General features: G+C 46.0%; 1 protein-coding gene across 1 annotated transcript in view; it reads left to right on the top strand.

Annotated features, from left to right (window-relative positions):
* The window catches only part of Tiam1 (TIAM Rac1 associated GEF 1), a 178,301-nt gene that overhangs the window by 77,287 nt on the left and 81,613 nt on the right, over positions 1 to 19,401 (top strand). The window contains exons 6-8 of the mRNA XM_051150194.1: positions 5,724 to 5,896; positions 15,488 to 15,712; positions 17,835 to 18,020. Of these exons, the coding sequence (XP_051006151.1) occupies positions 5,724 to 5,896; positions 15,488 to 15,712; positions 17,835 to 18,020 (584 nt within the window). The remainder of the gene's footprint in view (positions 1 to 5,723; positions 5,897 to 15,487; positions 15,713 to 17,834; positions 18,021 to 19,401) is intronic.

The raw sequence follows: 19,401 nt of genomic DNA, 5'->3' as shown, positions 1-19,401 counted from the left end.
CACCAGCTGAGGTCAGTGCGGGGACATCTAGCAGTGGAGGCCTGGACCCTATACAGAGCTCCGCTCAGTGCAGCTAGTGGAGGCCTGAGTAGTGAGCGTGTGCAGGTCACCCCTGAAGGACAGTCAGGACATGGGTGGCCTCCTTACTGGTAGTGCGAGCTGGTGTTTTGTTTGTTTGTCTTTGTTTTGGTGCCTGCCAAAATAGGAATCCATGTTCCTAGTTAGGCTATAGATTGTGCTGCGCATCACAGACACACACAGTGACATGGGTGACAGCAAAGCTAGACTGAACCTCTCCCCTAAAGCTTGGTAGTAACTGTTTCCTATGAGGTCACCGGAGGCCCAGGCGGTCTGCTTTGTCACTCTTTGGTATTATTGTCCGTGTGGTGTAGGATCGTGCTGACAAATCACAAATGCTCATCCTGTGGGGATACTTTGGAAAATCATTTCTGGCCTTTCTCACTCACCACCTGCCTCAGCCTCATTTGGAGCAGTGCTGTGGGAGCCCCCTCTCTCCCACCAAGGGACACCTCCTTTATTCCTCTAGCGTCACGTCAGTTGGGTGGCTCTTCCTGGGAGATACGAACAACATCTACTCGACCCCAATAGGAAATTGACCACAGACCAACGTAAGGATCTCACCAAAGCCCAACTTGAACTAAGGAGTGTATTGGGTTATGTACCAGGCTATGGGAGAGGGAACGTTTGCTGTTTATGAGTTTGGGGAGCAAATGGCCTAGTGCATCTTCTCAGTTTCAGGGACTTCCTGAAGCTTCACATTATGTATTCACTGCATTTCAAGGAGCTCTTTTGCAGAATGGTTGTTTCATGCCCCCCCTCCTCAAGAACAAGCTTCCTGTATCCCCTTCCCCCTCCCCCCTGGAGGAAAGTGCTCTACAGCGTACCCTTCATTCGCGTTATTAACTGCTGCTGAGTACTTAAAAGTCTGACGTGAAGACCACCTACATCGCAGCTGCCTAGGATGCTTTCTGTGTTGTGCTTCCTGCTTCCTGAATCATGTAGTTCCAAGACAGGTCCTCATTTTAGCATGCCTGGCCCACGATAACACAGAACCACACATGGGGTGTCTCAATCACAGAACCTTTTCGTCTCACAGCTGGAAGGGTGAGGTAGATGTGTTGACTAGGTTGGCTTCCTTTGAGGCCTTGTGTCTTGATGTGGATGTCACAGTCTTCGTTAGGTCTCACCATGTACTCTTCCTTCTATGATGGCCATGTCCAATGTCCATCTGAAAGGATATGAGTCGTTAGATTAAGGGACACTCACATGACAACGTTTATATGACACTTGCCTCTTTAAGGTTGTATCTACACATATCCCATTTCTGAAGTATAGGGTTAGGCCTCACTGTGAAGGTTATGGGAAGGGTGACGGCTTAGCCTGTGAGAGGGCCTGGATCGTGGCTTAACAAAGCACCCTGATCTCTTTTTCCTCTGCATTTGAGAGTGTCATTTCTTGGTAGAGAGTAAAATAATGAGGCAACTCTTTTTACTTAGCCCAAAGCAGAGGCTGCTGTTCTGCTTGTGCCTGTTCCTTAAGGAATAAGTGACACAAGAAGCCATAGCATGAGCATCGAGATGCCTGTGAGAGGAGGGAGCCATCACACTGCCCCAGTGACCCAGATCCGGGCGACACAGTCTGACAGGAGCTACCAAGCCTGACATTTGAACCCTGACAGGTTCCTGGTTCTGTTCACAAACTCAGAGCTGCTGATGTGTCCTTAGCAGCCTTTGGCTACTGGGTGAGGGGAGCACTGCACCTGGGTGAGGGGAGCACAGCACCTGGGAACTGTGGGGTAGAAGAAAAGATCCCCCTTTTCAAAGACTTCATCTCGAATTATTCTCTGGAGTGATGCTATCAACAGCCAATAACCTAAATGTCAAGTTCAAGTGAAGATCAAGACAAAAACAGACTTTTATCAGAGTGTGTGGTTCTTGGATCTGTTTCTTCGTGTTAGTCTTAAAAATGAATAAAAATCCAATTTCAACCTCCAACTGTTATAGATAATTCTAAGCCAATGTTGAGAGACTGTAAAGGCATTTGAAAGACCACAGGTGTCCAGGCTTCGTTCACGCCAGGATCCATTTTCTGTTCCTAACCTGTGGTACATATGTTGCCTCCTTGATGTTAAAGTCTGTAGACCCTTTGTGTCATAATGGTCATAGAGACTTGTAAAGCTGACTACCCATAGCAACACTGTTGGCATTTTCCAGAGAATTCTTTGTTGAGAGGCCTGCTCAAGATGGTGTAAAATGCACACAAGGGGCTCAGCTGTTCGTATTATAGCAAAATACCCATGGTGCTCCACTTACAAACAGGAAAGGTTTGCTCTGGCCCACCGTTCCGGGGGTTTTAGCTTGTGACTTTTCGGGCTTGTGGTGAAGTAGGGGGTCATGGGAAGAGTGTGTGGCGGAGCTTCCCTATTCATTGGTGGCTGGAGAGCAAAAAAAGGAGAGAAAGGAGAAAGGGCTGGCAACCGACTGTCCCTTCAACAGTGTGAAGACCTCCCAGTAGGTTCTACCTCACTTCCAACAGCATCGTTCTTAGGGACCAAGACTACACTGCATGAGCCTTCAGATACAGTAGAGATCCGAAGTACAGTACTCAGCACCACACACCGGTTGCCGCAGCATGGGCACCAAGTTAGGGCAACCACAGATGTAAACAGGGCCTCTCTTCTATGGTTTTCTTGGGTCTCACTATGTAGACCAGACTGACTTTGAACTCACAGAGACCCACCATGCTCAGCACCATGAGGACCTTTCTATTTAGAGGGTTATACTGTCCTCTTTCTATTTTTATTTAATTTTCTCTTTAAGGTATAACCACTTTAATTGCATGGATGTGGGGGCTGGAAAGATGGCTCAGAGGTTAACAGCACTGTCTGCTCTTCCAGAGGTCCTGAGTTCAGTTCCCACAACCACATGATGGGTCACAACCATCTATCATGAGATCTGGTGCCCTCTTCTGGCATGCAGGCAGAGCATTGTATACATAATCACTAAATTTAAAAAGTACATGGAACTGGGAGATGATCTCCCTCTTTGGATTTTCCTCAGAGAGCTTGAAATCTTTAGAGTCCCAAAGATTATGAGAAAATTAGAATTGAGACAAGAAAGTTGATAGCATCAATTTCTATATGTATGTTTTGGATAATATGTGAATGGTTTAATTGTAGTTAGTGGCAGAGTCCTATCAAAATTGGCATTTTCAAATAGTATCTAATGACAGAGAAAATGCTTAAGGAATTAAGTATAAAGAAGACCTTAAAATTATATCCAGTGTTATCTGCCATCCCATTATTATTGTGTATAAACTTGGGCACAGTGCTTGTGTGGCCATCGGGGGACAACTTTATGGAGTTGCTTCTTTCCTTGCAACTTTATGTGCGTTTTTGGACATAGTTCACATGTTTGTCTAGCCAGTAAGTGAACCCTCTGAGCCACCTCACTAGCCTCGTTAAAAACGTGTGTGTGTGTGCGCGCGCGCACATGTATGCTTGTGTGTAGGTTTGAGTGCATGAGTCTGTGAGAGAGAGTGCGTGCATGTGCGCAAGATGTAGAATTATCCAATGTGGCCTTGCTTGAGATGGTACTTTCAACAGCCCCTTACATAGTGGTGTGAAATGGTACAGGGAGGGGAAATGGCCTTTTAAGTAGTGTGACTTTACGTTTTAACCAGTGTGACCTTCCATTTTAACCAGTGTGACTTTCCATTTTAACCAGTGTGACTTTGCATTTTAACCAGTGTGATGTTGCATTTTAACCAGTGTGACTTTCTGTTGTAACCAGTGTGACTTTCTGTTGTAACCAGTGTGACTTTCTGTTGTAACCAGTGTGACTTTACGTTGTAACCAGTGTGACTTTACGTTGTAACCAGTGTGACTTTCTGTTGTAACCAGTGTGACTTTCTGTTGTAACCAGTGTGACTTTCTGTTGTAACCAGTGTGACTTTACGTTGTAACCAGTGTGACTTTCTGTTGTAACCAGTGTGACTTTCTGTTGTAACCAGTGTGACTTTCTGTTGTAACCAGTGTGACTTTCTGTTGTAACCAGTGTGACTTCTGTTGTAACCAGTGTGACTTTCTGTTGTAACCAGTGTGACTTTCTGTTGTAACCAGTGTGACTTCTGTTGTAACCAGTGTGACTTTCTGTTGTAACCAGTGTGACTTTCTGTTGTAACCAGTGTGACTTTCTGTTGTAACCAGTGTGACTTCCTGTTGTAACCAGTGTGACTTTCTGTTGTAACCAGTGTGACTTTCTGTTGTAACCAGTGTGACTTTCTGTTGTAACCAGTGTGACTTTCTGTTGTAACCAGTGTGACTTCTGTTGTAACCAGTGTGACTTCCTGTTGTAACCAGTGTGACTTCTGTTGTAACCAGTGTGACTTTCCAGTTGACCTGCTTCTTCGTACATCACACGTGACCAGTTTTCCTTTATAGATTCCTGTTGTAACCAAGTGAATTGCACTTTCCAGGGCTTTGCATTTCCCATAAAGTTTGGTCTTTACTGGGATTAAGAGATAGGTGGGAGCCGGGCGTGGTGGCACACACCTTTAATCCCAGCACTCAGGAGGCAGAGGCAGGCGGATCGCTGTGAGTTCGAGGCCAGCCTGGTCTACAAAGTGAGTCCAGGATGGCCAAGGCTACACAGAAAAACCCTGTCTCGAAAAACCAAAAAAAAAAAAAAAAAAAAAAAAAAAAAAAGAGAGAGAGAGAGAGAGAGAGAGAGAGAGAGAGAGAGAGAGAGAGAGAGAGAGATAGGTGGAATAGCCTGAGTAGCCTGTGTTGAAGTTGTGGCTGAGTCCTGTAGTTGCCCAGCGCTGTGGACCAGTTGCGGATGTGCACCAAGCGAGGACTTGTTCTTATCGTGAGCTTCTCGTTCTGGCAGTGATGGAGGTAGTTCACAGACTGACCAAGTTGGTTCTATTGCTTCTGTCTCATTGATACAGTTCAATTAAAGATGGGCCAAGGTTCTGTCTTCCCCAAGACCTTCCAATGAGTTCCTCACATTTCCTGTTTTAGAAAGCATAGAACATAGTTTTATTCCAGAAAAAAAAGATTATAGATCACATCTGAAGCTGCAAATATATCTTTTCTTACCCTAGAAACCTCCAAGCCCACTATCACTCTTTTCATCTAGGGTACAGATCCACAGTACATTTTTGTTTGTTTGTTTAGAATTTCTGTTTGTTTATCACAAGAGGCCAAGGGAAGTGTCTGCCTTCCTGTCCTGATTGTGCTAGCCTTGGGGGATATATTGAGCAGTGTTTATAGTCACCACTGGGCTTGCATATCCCAAAAGTCTGTATCGTATGAAAGCAAAGTCAGGGTCCCTGGCTGGCTTGGAACGCTCAGTGTAGACTCGGCTATCCTCAAACTGACAGAGTTCCACACGTTTCTGCCTCCCAAGTGCTGAGATAATAGGTATATGGCAGGACACCTGCCCGCAAGGATGCTTGTAACTAAACTCTCTGACACAGAGAGCAGGATGCACGAAGGGTCCCTCTGCCGCTTCAGAAGCTGCAGCTCAGAATCTCTACTTTTCCGTAGAGCCGTCCAAGACCAAGCAAGCAGCACCCTGTTTGTTTACATATTTTAGTGTTCAGCCCTTTCCTGATGACTAGTGTCAGTTTTCTTTAGATGTCTTTCATTGGCCAACCACACAGAACCACTCACGTGAACCCCCATTCTGTTTCCTCAGGTTGCACGCTCTTTTTCTACGAGAGTGACGGCAGGTCTGGGATAGACCACAACAGTGTCCCCAAGCATGCTGTCTGGGTGGAAAACAGCATTGTGCAGGCTGTGCCTGAGCACCCCAAGAAGGACTTTGTCTTCTGCCTCAGCAACTCCCTGGGTGATGCCTTCCTCTTCCAGGTTTGTGGGGTACCTCCATTGCACAGGGGGCTGTCTTTCCTGTCTTGCCCAAGGACTCGTTCCGCCCCTTTAAAAGTAACATGAGATTCTTTATGATAAAGACAAAAGTGGTAAATGACAAATAAATTCTTGTGATGAACTGCAGAAATGAGAGCAAAGTTTGAGGGTTTGAGGATGTGCACTCGCAGGCTTCCTGGCTTGGCTTTAATAGCATTGTATCACACTCAGAACAGGAGCATGAGCTCCTTAGGTGTGATTTGAGCTGTCAAACTTTTTTTAAAAATCATAATATGTTCTCTTCTAATATTAATCATAAGGTAAAATAATTACATCCCAGGAAGGACTGGTTGTCCCTAAATAGTCTCTCTTTCTCAGCTTACCAGAACTTTTCTATCTAGCATTCTTGAAGTCTTACTATTAATTGTTTCACAAAAATACTTCTCTGCTTCAAGGTTAACATTTCCTTTTATAGTGAATCGTTTCAGTTTGCAGGAACTTTCTGTGCTTTTAATGAGGAAGGCTTCCCCCGTTTATTCTGTGAATGTGATGGGGGCCTCAGGGAAGGTTGGATGCACAGAATGCAAATGCATCATCCTTCAGTGAGCTGTCACAAAGTAAATATGCAGTCACCACCCAGGCCAAGGAATAGGAGTCCTAGGCACTCCATAGCTACCTGACACCCACGTGTACACATCAGCCTGCTTATCAAGTAGAAGGAATATGGCTTTTATCATCTAAGCCGCCACCCTTGTTTATTAGAGAGTGACTTGATTTATCCTTTGTTTGTTCGTTTATTAAGGGAAAGGCTTGAAGGTTGGTTGGAGGAATCATGTGGATACCAGTAATGGCGGTTCAGTTTTGCATTCTTTGCATGTAGGGTTGGGAGAAGGGTGTGGAGGTCAGAGGGCAACTTGCAGCAGTCAGTTCTCTCCACCATGTGGGTTCTGGGAATCAAACTCAGGTTAACAAGCTTGATGGCAAATGCCTTTACTTTCAAAGCCATCTTGCCAGTGCTTCACTGGCAAGGGATAGTTTTTCTGGGTATAATAGGGTAACTTGACATCATTCTGCCACACATTGGGAAATGCTCTCCCACTGCCTCCATAGCTTCAGAGAGAAGCCATTGTCGTAGGTGCTCTACCTTTGTGATGAGCTACTTCTGTTTTGTCACTGTAATGACTTTGTTGTTACATAGCTTACCATGTGATCCACTATCAGTTACTGGGTTTATTCTGCCCAAAATTAAGTGTATGTGCACATAGGCAGCAGGGAGAGATAGAGACACTGGGCTTGGCTTGGCTTTTGAGATTTCCAAAGCAACACACCTCCTAACCTTTCCTAACAGTTCAGTAACTGGGGACTAAGCACACAGTCCTGAGCTTATCTGGGCCATTCTCATTCAAACCATCCCGAGCAGCAAGCACACTCAACCTCTGAGCCATCAACACTTATATGAGGTTCTTTAAAAAGAGTGTTCATTTACTCTCCGTTTATATTATAACTGTGCAATTTCAAAAGATTCACTATAAAAAAGGATGTTAACTTGAAAGCAAGGAAATATTTTAGAAACCAACACTCAAGGGTCTGGGGATGAGTCTCAGTTGGTAGAGTGTGTGTAGAGTGTGCAAGAGGTCCCCTCCTGCACTGCTACCCACACTACAAAAGACAAAAAGTAAAGTGACACACAACAGTCTAATAACAGTCATGCTTTGTTTCTTTAGAAATGCTGTCCTTTATTTTATGCATCTGTAGTGAACTGATTTAAAGTCTTATCACTCTCTTGAAAGTGCTCCACAGTGGGGGTCGCCCAGTGCTTGTTGTAATGTATTGATTGAGTTGTTCACCCCACTTGTGAAGCCGATGCTCAGAAAGGCAGGAGCAGCCACCAGGGCACACACTGAGTATCAGGGTGCAGCCACCCCAAGCTCCTCTTTGCCCACAGCCTTCTCTCATCTAAGTACACCCCATCTGTTCATCCAGTGGCACCACTGATCCTAAGAATGCTTTAGACCGGAAGCAGTGGTGACAGTGAAGTGACCATCCTTTTCTGGTCCTAACAGTCGGGCCACTCCTTGGCTCCTCTCATGTCAGTGGCAGCCTGGTTTGGGCCATTCCTGCCTCACCACACGTGTAAGACGATAACCTGACAGACAGCAAGTCCTGCTGTTATTTTCCTTACTCAACTCTGCTAAGAATTCCTGCTGAAAGGGCTTATGTGGCCATCAAATTGCTAGTGGAATCTACCCAGTAAGTCACATTGTATAAAATGCTTTTCATAGCAACATAAGACCGTATTCATGGAAACCTCTGTCTTCCTATTATGGGGAATTTTTATGCTACTTATGTGGGATAAAGGGCAAAATGAACCTTTTCAGAGGAAATTACTGTTGTTTGGGATCCATGACGGCATTTTCTACCATCTACTTATTGTAATCCACATAACTCCAGAGGGGCCGCATTTGAAAGAAACCTGTGTGTGCAGGGGTGAGGTTAAAGCAAGGGAAATCAGCCGTGATTATGGAAATAATTTGTAGGTTATTTCAGCCCCAGGCCTCAAGTCACTGCACAGTTTCCAGAGCCTGTATGCTGCTGATCCGACCCCGTTGCCCTGATACCCACACAGTCCCCCTGGAAAAGAGATTCATGTTACCCACACAAGTAGAAAAGGGGTTTTGTGTGAAGAGTGGGGGCGGGAATGAGGGAGAACGTTGGAGCAGCTGATACAGAAGAAGTTTTATGCTGTGTGTGGAGTGCGGCTCTATCTCCTGCCTCTAAACTATTTTAATTAAAGCTCTTTCCTCTGACTGATGTCAGCGAGCACCCACCACTTACAAAGTCCGGTTTCCTCCCTGCCTTTCAGCGGTCTATTCCTAGAGGATGCTGCAATTCCTGACAACTCAGACACGTGCAGGAAACATCACAACGTGTGTTTCGAATTCCTGTACCAAATGCCTAGGGAGCATAGCTACGAGACAGGGCAAGAGAGAGAGATGCTCGGTTGAGTAGAAGAGGCTGTGTAGTTAGATACATAAAGGAGTGAAGAGAAGACTGACTTTAGCAGAGGACTGCCCTTTCTTGGTATGTTTTTCTGTCCTTTAGAGGATCATTTTTACTAGACTACTTCCTGCATATTTTTAAAAACTCATTAAAAATGATACTTTGTGTGTATTAAAAGGAGATTTGGACAGACCCTGGTAGCGCACGCCTTTAATTCCAGCACTCAGAGGCAGAGCCAGATGGATCTCTGTGAGTTCGAGGCCAGCCTGGTCTACAGAGTGATTCCAGGACAGCCAGGGCTACACACAGAGAAACCCTGTCTAAAAATCAAGCAAGCAAACAAACAAACAAAAAAGGAGATTTGAAAAGACATTATCTGTACCATTCTCTTGAGGCACAGATTAAATGGGGTAACTGGGTTGGGTGTCTCACGACAGTAAATTCTTAGCCAGCATCATCAACATTTTGATTTGTGTAAGAAACAGGTAGGGGAGGTTTCTGTGCTCCTCCTAACCATCTTATTACAGAAGTCAAACATGGCTTCACTGTGAATAAGGAGAGGTTCTGAGTTTCATCAGACTCTAGGGGTCCTTCATCTAGGTGTCAGATTTTAGGAAGGTCACAGAGGTCACAGATGGGATGTCCAGGACAGGAGTAGCAGGTTAGGGGAAAACCTGAATGTCATCCACAGAAGGCAGCAAGTAGACTCTGCAGAAAAGACCATAACGGGGACTCAGACAGGCTGAAGTCAGCTCCCCTCCCTCTGGGCATCATAACTGCAATGTCCCGCCTGCAGGTCCACCTGTCTGCTGGCCATCCCTCACACCCATGGCTGGGAGCTCCCAGCTTGTCACCCACTCATCGGCTTTCTTAGTTGGTGCTGAGTCTTAGAGAGTTCTTCATTGTGCCGATGACTCTTGCTGTTTTCCTGTTTGAGAATTCATCATAGTGTGTGACCAGGTCTTCAGGTGGTGGCCACGTCTCCTCTTTGGGCTGTCCAACTGTCCCCCTGTGCAGCCTGCACTGAGGTTCCTGTCACATCTGTTTCCCCCTCCCACACCATCGTATCTTTAAATGATACTGGCAGCCCATTCTGAGTTTGTGGTACCTTAACCTCCCCAGCGTGGACTCTTATCCTCCTAAAACCAAAGACAGAGCTCTCATTTCTTTTAAATGTCTTTGTGGGGTTTTCCTTTGAAGTGAGTTTGTTGGGGTCACGACAGATCGGAACGCCAGCCTCCTTCGCTACATAGGTAAGACAAGGTACATCTCAGGTCTTCCTTGTCTTTGGCAGCTGGTGTGTTGATTTGGTCTCTAAGTTCTGCTTTCCCAACACTTGTTCCAGGAGAGCAGGAATTTACTTACTCCAATAGCAAGAACATTCATGCACTCAGCAGGGCTCTATCTTTGGCCCATGGGTCTCCACTGGACACATACTCAAGCCATAGGGGACACTGAAATCCTCAAGGAAAGCCCTTCAGAGTAGAGGCCTTCCCGAGGCACAGGGCTGGGGTGGAACTCCACTCCCACCCCCTGAGGGCGAGTGTGTACCACAGGGCCAGAAATCAGTGGCCTGACATACTCCTCTGTTAACGCATCTGGTTTCCCCTGAGGAGAAAGCCGGGAGTGTGATTTAAGTCTACTGCAGGCGAGTTTCAGTGGTTTGGACTTGTGACAAGCGTGGCACACCTCTATTCTTTCCACCTCCTGCTCCTCTCTCACTGTACCAGGTACCGTTGTTGGCTTCCAGCTTTGGGTCCCCTGGCTTTTCTGAGGACATCATAGGTTTAAGTCTCTGCTGTTGTTCCTCTCTGACTTTCACAGCACAGGCTGTGTCTGATACCTGGTGGTCTAAGGCTCTGCTCATTGTAATCAGAGACACCTCAGCCTGCCCGCCCATCATCTGCTATGTGGTCAACCCTCTCATGGCCTAGATAGAAGGCCAGTGGCCTTCTTTTCAGCAACCTCGGTTGACAGCTTTTGTACATATTCTCTTCGGGTCCTCACATTGCCAGCGATGAGTCCTGTGGTTTGCATTCACGGGGCGGGCGTCCATGCACTTCCTGTCTGCAGCCAGCAGCTCCCACTTCCCTGGTGCCTGGCTCCTGTACTCAACTCCCCTTTTATAAAGTGGTGGGGACAGGAAGCTAGAGAGTGAGTGTGTGTGCACCCACGTCCGGTGTGGGAGGAGAATCTCCATGTTAAGTTCCCTTTATAGATATTAAAAATACACACTAATTAAGGCTTGTATTAATCAAGCTCTTGGATGGATATGACCAAGAAGCAAAGACCTTCGAAGAACTCAGGCAGGACTCCCGTTTTATCTATAAACTTCAGATGGGTACTTCCGTTCCTCACTTTCTTGTTCTTTTAAAAACTAAAGATAGAAGTTTAACATTTTGTAGAATTAATCTTGTGCTTCTATCAACTCAACTTACCCCAAATTTTAGTTCCCCAAGTATGGTATTTGTTTTCTAGCATTTCATTTCTCCAGTTTAAAGTGCACCTCCCTTCCCTGCCACTCATGTAAACCACTGATTATCTGAGATGACTGAGGGCCCTCCGTGAGGTGGATAATTTGAAGCTGGGTCTATTTAAATGCACAACGAAACCCTGAGCGTCATCATATCTCTGTGCACAGAGGGACTCTTATGCAAATATATTTATTTTTTTCTGATTATCTGTTAGCAAGAACTTCTCTTTTCCCTCTCACTGAACTTCATGTAGTATTTATAGTGTCCACAGAAGATTCACACAACCACTCTCCCTACCTGTCCACTTTCAGTTATATGATGTAGGTGATAGCTGGAAGGCAGTGGGCCAGGGGGTACAGGAGGGTGTGGGCCAGGGGCGTGGGCAGGTGTGGGTGGTTCCTCCATCCTGCCTTTGTGGCCACTGCCTCTGACAACACTTGCCTGCTGTAAGAGGGGATACTATCTTCTAAGTGCCAGAATGCGGAGAGGCCGCCCTGGACCCCACTGCACTAAGTTGGCAGTCTGCTATGGTCATCTCGGAACTCTCGAGCCTGTGGGCTGGTAACACGTCCCATGACTTTTCTCCACAGAAGCAGCTGTTGAGAGCAGTCAGCATGCAGGTTTCCTCCCAACACAGGGCTCCCTTGTGACGCTGCAGAAGGACCAACTTGGCTCCAAAGCTCATTTAGTGAATTGTTCTGCTCAGAAATGGATCTGGCTTAATGACAGAGAACGGCAGGGACCGCTGTTTTATTTAGACAGGGCAGCAGCAGCAGCAGAATTTCTCACTAATGGCAGTGCCTTCAGCCACTGACAGGTTTTTGGAGTTAGATGGCAGAGGCATGCTTAGTGGCTAAAGGGGCTGATGGATAAATGTTTCATAAACCTGTCATCACATGTTTCTCTAGCTCTGGAGGACTGACACTTTCCTCTTTCATTGATTGACTGTATTTTATTTATTTACTCTTTTTATATATGTGCCAGGGCGTTTGTGTGTATTTAAGCCAAGGGACAGCCAGGTTTTCCTCCCCTCCCCGCCCACTTTTTTTTTTTTTTGAGACAGGGTCTTTGGTTGACTTGGAGCTCTCTCACTACAGTAGGCTACACTGACCATCAAGTATGCGTTCTCCTGGGTTCTTTCCCAGTGCTGGGATTACACGCGCACCCCACACTCAGCTTTTTACACGTGTGCTGGGCCTCAAGCTCAGGTCCTCACGCTGTGTGCACGTGCCTCCCCAGCTGTGCCCCTCTCCAGCTCCCTTTTCATTTTTGAATTATTCTTTTCCTTTTAGTTATCATGTCACATATATGAAATAATCTTGTCTTAACCATTTGCATAGGTGCCTGATCTGGTACTGTGACACGCATTCACCTGTTGCAGCACGTTGCTTCCGTCTGCTTCCAGAACAGCTTTTCTTCTTCCCACCGGAGAATTCGGTGCCTGCCACTTAACTAGCTCTCCATCAGCCCCAGCTCTACCCCAGCCTGTGGTGTCACCATGTGCTGGTCTTTAGGAGAAGCCAGTCTCCTTTAACTCCAGCCCCAGGGGGAATCATAGGCCCTCTGCTGGTCTCCCCCAGCACTGCACACACGCTGTGCATAGATATACATGCAGACAAAACAAAACATAAAAGTAAAAAATATTTCTTTTAAATGCTGTGTGTGTGTATTCTGGCACACTAATTTTGCTGAGCATATGAATATATTTAGCTGGTTCTATATCGTGAGTTCATTTAATGCGCCGCTGGCATTCATATACCCAAATTCAGTCCATTGTACTTAACTGCTTTCTGAGGCCTTTATGCTCATTCTGAGCAGCCAGAAAGGAGCAGTGCATAGGGCTTCATGTTGCTCTCAACATTTGCCAACACTGGCATTACTGTTTTGTTTTTGCTTTAGAAAATAATCCTTATTATTACTTTTCCATCCTAGGTGATTCTTTTGCTAACAAAAATAAAAACATAACCACGCTTGGTGGCTCATGCTTGCAATCCCTTCATCACTCAGGAGGCTAAGGATAAAAGATCAAGAGTTGGGGCCACCTAAGCTGTCTTAACCTCCCTCTAATATCAGCTCAGGCAAACAAGAGAAATCAGGAAAAGCAGCATAGTCTATGGAAACAACCTCTCCTGAGAGGCACAGAGATCAGACAGCAGATCGGCCCCAGCAGCGGTCTGTCCTTTCATGATTTGTGAGTGGAGCTTGAACTCCATGTTTTCTAATGGAAAAGGTTGTAAAGGGAAGATAAGTCTAAATACTTCAAGTGAATATGCATGTTTCTGTACATTCATACTACACACAGACAGACAGACAGACACACTCATACACACACAGACACACACACACTCATACTCACACACAGACACACACACTCATACACACTCACTCATACCAACACCCACAGACAGACAGACACACACACACTCAGACACACACACACACACACATGCTGCTCCTTTTCATTTTTACTCCCTCTGAGTTTACCTGTGGCTTTAATGTTGTTACCTCATCTTCTCCCCCCACTCAGGCCACACAAATCAATTCCATTTCCCTGCCAGTTGCTGCTTCTGTTCCATTATGAGCGTGTGTAGATGACTGCAATCTTTCTCCACTGCCAACCTGTTTCTCTTTATAAACACAACAACTGTCAGATCTTTCAGGCTTGTAAGCTGGCTTTCGTGCAAGACAACATTTTAAATATTGGATACCATTTCTTAGGAGGAATAAAAAACTCTTAGAAACAGAACGACTAGTGATAACTTCAGTGGTCCTTTGACTAAAATTTCCATTCTCAGCCACCATGGAATAATATACTGGGGTAGGGTCTTGATGAAAGAATTTCGTGTGAGGCTCCGTCGAAAGAATTTTGTTTGTAAGCCAGTCTGATAGTGAAGTGAAAATATAGATTAATGCCCAAAAGGGGAAAAAACAATGAGCACAGCTACCCTAGTGTTTTAGTGACTGAGCCAATCAGTTCTTCAGGTGAGATAAACCCCGGGCCCTGTACTGAGATATTTGGGCTTCTAGAAGCAACCGGAAAAGTCTAGCAACTCCACACTTAGAAATATTTCCTGATGGATCTCCTAGTTTAAGAAGTAATTATATATAACCTATTTTGATAATATTTCCCCTCTCTTAACTCCTCCCAGATCCTCCCTCTTCCCTCCCTCCCCACCCACCTGTCTGTCTGCCTGCCTTGTCTGTGTCCCCCCCTTTAACCCACCAAGTCCAGTTTGTGTTGGAGACTACCTCTCGGTGTGGAGCCTACTCACCTTGGAGTGTAGTTGATAACCCTGGTGTCACCGTTAAAGCACGGACTCTCCCTCTCCCAGCAGGTATCAGATACCAACAGCTCCTCGGCCAGGCTTTGGTCTGGCTTAATTTGTGAACAAGTTACTACATGAGTTTTTGCCTCCAAACTTTACCACTTTTGCCTTTCAGGGCATCTTTGTCTTACACTGCTCCCACTTGGAAGTCACCTGTCCGTTGGTGTGTGTCACATGTCATCTTAGTGTTCTTTTTAGCGATTCATTTATTTTTATTTTATGTACATTGGTGTTCTGACTGCATGCATGTCTGTGTGAAGGTGTCAGATCCCCTGGAATAGGAGTTATAGGCAGTTGCGAGCCTCCATGTGGGTGCTGAGAACCGAACCTGGGTCCTCTGGAAAAGCAGCCACTACTCTTAGCTGTCTCTCCAGCCTCACTGCTCTTCTTTAACAAGCTGTTGGTAGCTGTGAATGGCTGCTGGGTGGTTGCTACTCGGGGATGCATTCCTGGAGTCCCCTAATGTACTATTATCGGTCCTGGCTGCCTGGAACTTCTTCCCCAACCCCAGCTTTGATACAGCTGCTTAATAAGCAAGGCAATTTCTTAGGTATGTTGGGTAACATGTGGCTTCTTTGAGGGTGCCATTTGACGGGCGCGGGGGGTGGGTGGGTGGGGACGGGATGAGACTCTGTTTAGTGGATTTCTAGAAGGGTATATGTGTGTTTGTGTGCGTGCGCCTGTCTGTCTACACTTGATACCTTGCCTCGGGGACACTGCCTCCCTGGACACACACTGTGACTTTCTGTGAGCATCTAAGAAGCGGCTCTTTCTCCCTGCTGCCTCTTCTGCAGACCACCAGCCAGACCGAGCTGGAAAACTGGATCACCGCCATCCACTCTGCCTGCGCAGCTGCCGTCGCAAGGCACCACCACAAGGAAGACACGCTCCGCCTCCTCAAGTCAGAAATGAAGAAACTGGAACAGAAGATCGACATGGATGAGAAGATGAAGAAGATGGGCGAGATGCAGCTGTCCTCAGTCACCGACTCGAAGAAGAAGAAGACCATATTGGACCAGGTGACCAGCTTGTGTGTTTGGAGCTCAACAGATTTGTTGAGGCTTTCTTTCTTTCCTCCTTCTTTCCTTTCTTTCTTTCTTTTTTTTCCTGTCTGGAAATCTTGAAATGACAGCAGCCTGTCACCCAGACTGTTAGACTCTTTGTTGTGACTTGTCGGTTTCCTTCACCCTTTGTTCAGAGTTGATTGTGGTGAGCTAAAGGGAATAATCTGACATTGCATGGAAGGCAGAGATCGGAGAGAAGAGCCTTCCTGCTCCTTCCGATTCTTGTGACTGTTGGGAAATCTATGTAATTTGAAGTCTGTGATTGCCTTCTCCCCTTAACACGGAGCCAATCGGTGAAGAGGGTTTATTGCTGATGCCTCAGCAAACTTAGCACCCTAAGCGTAAGAAAGTGACAGGCATTTTTAAAAGCCACACAACTGCCCCTCACTACCCTGTAGAGACCTAAATCTGTGTATGTCCCAGTTCCTTACATAAAAAAAATATAGCACATTATGTGTCCGTAACTTATGCACATCCTCTCATGCGTTTTAACTCATCCAAAGATCATTTATGATACCTAATAAATAGGAATGTTATGTAAATAATTGCTGAGCTATAGTGTTTAAGAAATAATGACAAGAGAAAAGTTTGTATGTGGTTACTGTAGCTACAGGGTACACAGGGCCCGCTGCTCTGTTCTTTCTATTATTGGCCACATGGCAAATCCACATAGCAAAAAACCATGTAAAGTGAGCAACAGTGTAGCAGCTGTCAATACGTTTGCAATGTTGGGTGCCACTTCCTCCATCTAGTTCTAAAAGGAACCTAGCTGTGCCCCCGCCCCCAACCTCCATCCCTGGCATCCTGTCTTGCAGGGTTGCCCATGGAGGTGCTCTGTATGCTGTAATTGTACCTGCCTGCTTCTCTTAGCATAGCTTTTTGGAGTTTGTCCTGCATTGTACCTTACACACCAGCACGCCTTCCTCCTTTGGGGCCGTTGCCTATCCCATTGTGTATGTACACCGCTGTTGATCCACTTCTCCTCTGATGGACGCTGCTCTGAGCTGTACCGCCATGAACATGTGTATCCTCACGGGTCCTCACCAAGCTTAAAAAGGGAGATGGCACCGCTGGCCTCTCAGCTTTCACTGTGTCTTTTTTAAAGATTTAATTTTATGTTATGGGTGTCATCTGACATGCGTCTGTGCATCCCGTGCATTCTTGGTGCCCACAGAGGTCAGAAGAGGGCACCGGAACCACTAGAAATGAACTCACAGACGATGGTTATGAGATGCTCAGTGGGTCCTGGGATCAGACCCCAGGTCCTCTGTCACAGCATCAGATGTTCTGAGTCCATTAATCTTGAATGGACTCTCTGTTCTGTGACTTTATTAGAATGTCACGTCAGTATCCGGAGGATATTTTGCCACCTTGAATGACAAGGACACATGGGGACACTAGCTGTGGGTGGAACCATGCAACCCAGCACCTGGGTCTCCATCGTTGACAGCTTACTACTTCCAACCCTTCTTTAGCGCCCCACTTTTACCGAAGCCTTTGGTCCGTTTGCTTTTGAGTTTTAGCTGACCTTGCTTTTCTTAGTAAACGCTGTCTCTTAGTTGATATTAAAGTTCCGTGGCTCTGAGAACCCTATGCCCTTATTCCTCTGCCTTAGGTTGTGACCCAACATCTCTCTCCCTCTCTCTGTCTGTCTCTTTCTCTCTGCCTCTGTCTGTCTTTCTCTCTGTCTCTCTCCCTCTCTCTGTCTGTCTCTTTCTCTCTGCCTCTGTCTGTCTTTCTCTCTGTCTCTCTCTCTCTGTGTCTCTGTCTCTGTCTCTCTCTCGCACGCGCGCACGCGCGCGCGCGCACACACACACACACACACACAGTACCCATGAAATCTCTGCTAGGAGAGCACCAGTAACTAACAATGCCCTTTAGGTTTGATAAAGGTTACAGATGGGTGAAAAGAAGAAAACAGACCTACGAGCTCTAGGACCCCGTTGCTTACCCTCTAGAATTGTAGTTGGTAACCTTTACAATAAGCAGATCTGCAAGATTCTTGTAGAAGAAGGCGGCTAACGTTTGCTGCTTTCACCCGTTCTGACCTTTCTCGCCCTGCTTTCCGCTGCTGTAGATCTTTGTTTGGGAGCAGAACCTCGAGCAGTTCCAGATGGACCTGTTCCGTTTCCGCTGTTATTTAGCCAGCCTCCAGGGAGGGGAGCTGCCGAACCCCAAAAGGCTGCTCGCCTTTGCAAGCCGGCCGACGAAGGTGGCCATGGGCCGCCTTGGGATCTTCTCTGTTTCATCTTTTCATGCCCTGGTGAGTAGAAGCAAAGGAATTTTGGAAAAATATTCATCTTAATGCTTAATCCTGAGCAGGACTTGACAGCAATCTCTGAAGTGTTTGTTTGCCTAGTTTGGTGCCCTATACAGATTTCCAAAGTCTTCACTTTGCAGTTAATGTAAAATTTTATTTGAACTTGCATGGAAATGTACTTAAACCCACTTTGATAGGGCTTAAACTATTGTGGAAAGAAAATGCAAAAAGCACTGTGCTGTCTCCCCCCTCCTGCCCCCCCACTCCCCAGCCTCCCTCCCTGTGCTGTTGGGAATTGACCCCAAGACCTCATGCATGCTAGTTAAATAAGCACTCTACCACTGCGCTACCTACACCCCAGCCCCACAGAGGTGCTGTCTTGACGTATGTTTACTGCAGCGTCTGTTGGCAGACAGATGCTGTTTTTAGGCAGTTTTGGCAAAGCTAAAAAAGAAATTAGCATTATGTAAATGATGAACGGAGTCTTCCCCTCGTGCATAGATCTGTTCTCTCGATCTTGTATAGACAGCTCTCCGCGCCCCCACACGCCTTACATTAAACACGGATCTTTGTGGAGAGTGGAGGTCTCACTTTGTCATAGTGTGATGGCTGTAAATAGATGATGTGTTAGAGGAGAGCCAGGTTTTAGTGACGAAGTAGCTGGACACGTGTCTTTCCTAAGGAAGGAGGTTTTTGTCTGACCCCTAGGGCAGCAGGTTGTGTGTGTGTGTGTGTGTGCCGCGTTTACAATCTGTAATTCTGAGTACTTGCTAACTTACAAATAGCTATATGTACCGTTGGGCCCATTTTTGCCAAAGGGGAGACATAGGCAGTGTACAAGCAACATGTTTTAGCCCATCCAGGTCAGCTCATAATGGTACTGCACCCGTAACACATGTGCTGTGGATTTCCATCTTAATGTCAGGATCCAGAGCTGCCCTGGGAAGTCTTAGCTGAGTGTCAGCTGTGCCCTCCACTGAAATCGGAGCTGCATTTCAGTCTGAGGCGTTTGTGTTTTTTGTAAATAGATTAGTGTGGTCCTTTGAATAATTAGGCTGAGATCTGCATTTTGAAAGAGGCTTTATTTATACCAATTTCTAGAGTTTGTTAAACCTGCCTTCTGCTAACTCTTCCCTGCTCACTTGCCTCTCTACATGGCTCTTATGTCTTTGTTTTTCTTCTAAGCAGTAACTGGGCCAGGGAGGACTAAGGCCTGAACCCTGTTTTCATTTCTGACATGGCCTAGGTCTGTTACTTGTAGACATGAACACTAATTTTTAACATAGCCAAATATTTATTCTGTGTGTGTGGAAAATATGAGACAAAAATTTTCACTTTGCTCACGACAGACTGTCCCAGTCAAAAGCGTTTATTTATTTACTTT

The sequence above is a fragment of the Acomys russatus genome, chromosome 8 (assembly GCF_903995435.1).
Source record: "Acomys russatus chromosome 8, mAcoRus1.1, whole genome shotgun sequence".
NCBI lineage: Eukaryota > Metazoa > Chordata > Mammalia > Rodentia > Muridae > Acomys > Acomys russatus.
Note: the sequence above shows the minus strand (reverse complement) of the source record. Positions and strands in the feature narration are given on the sequence as shown.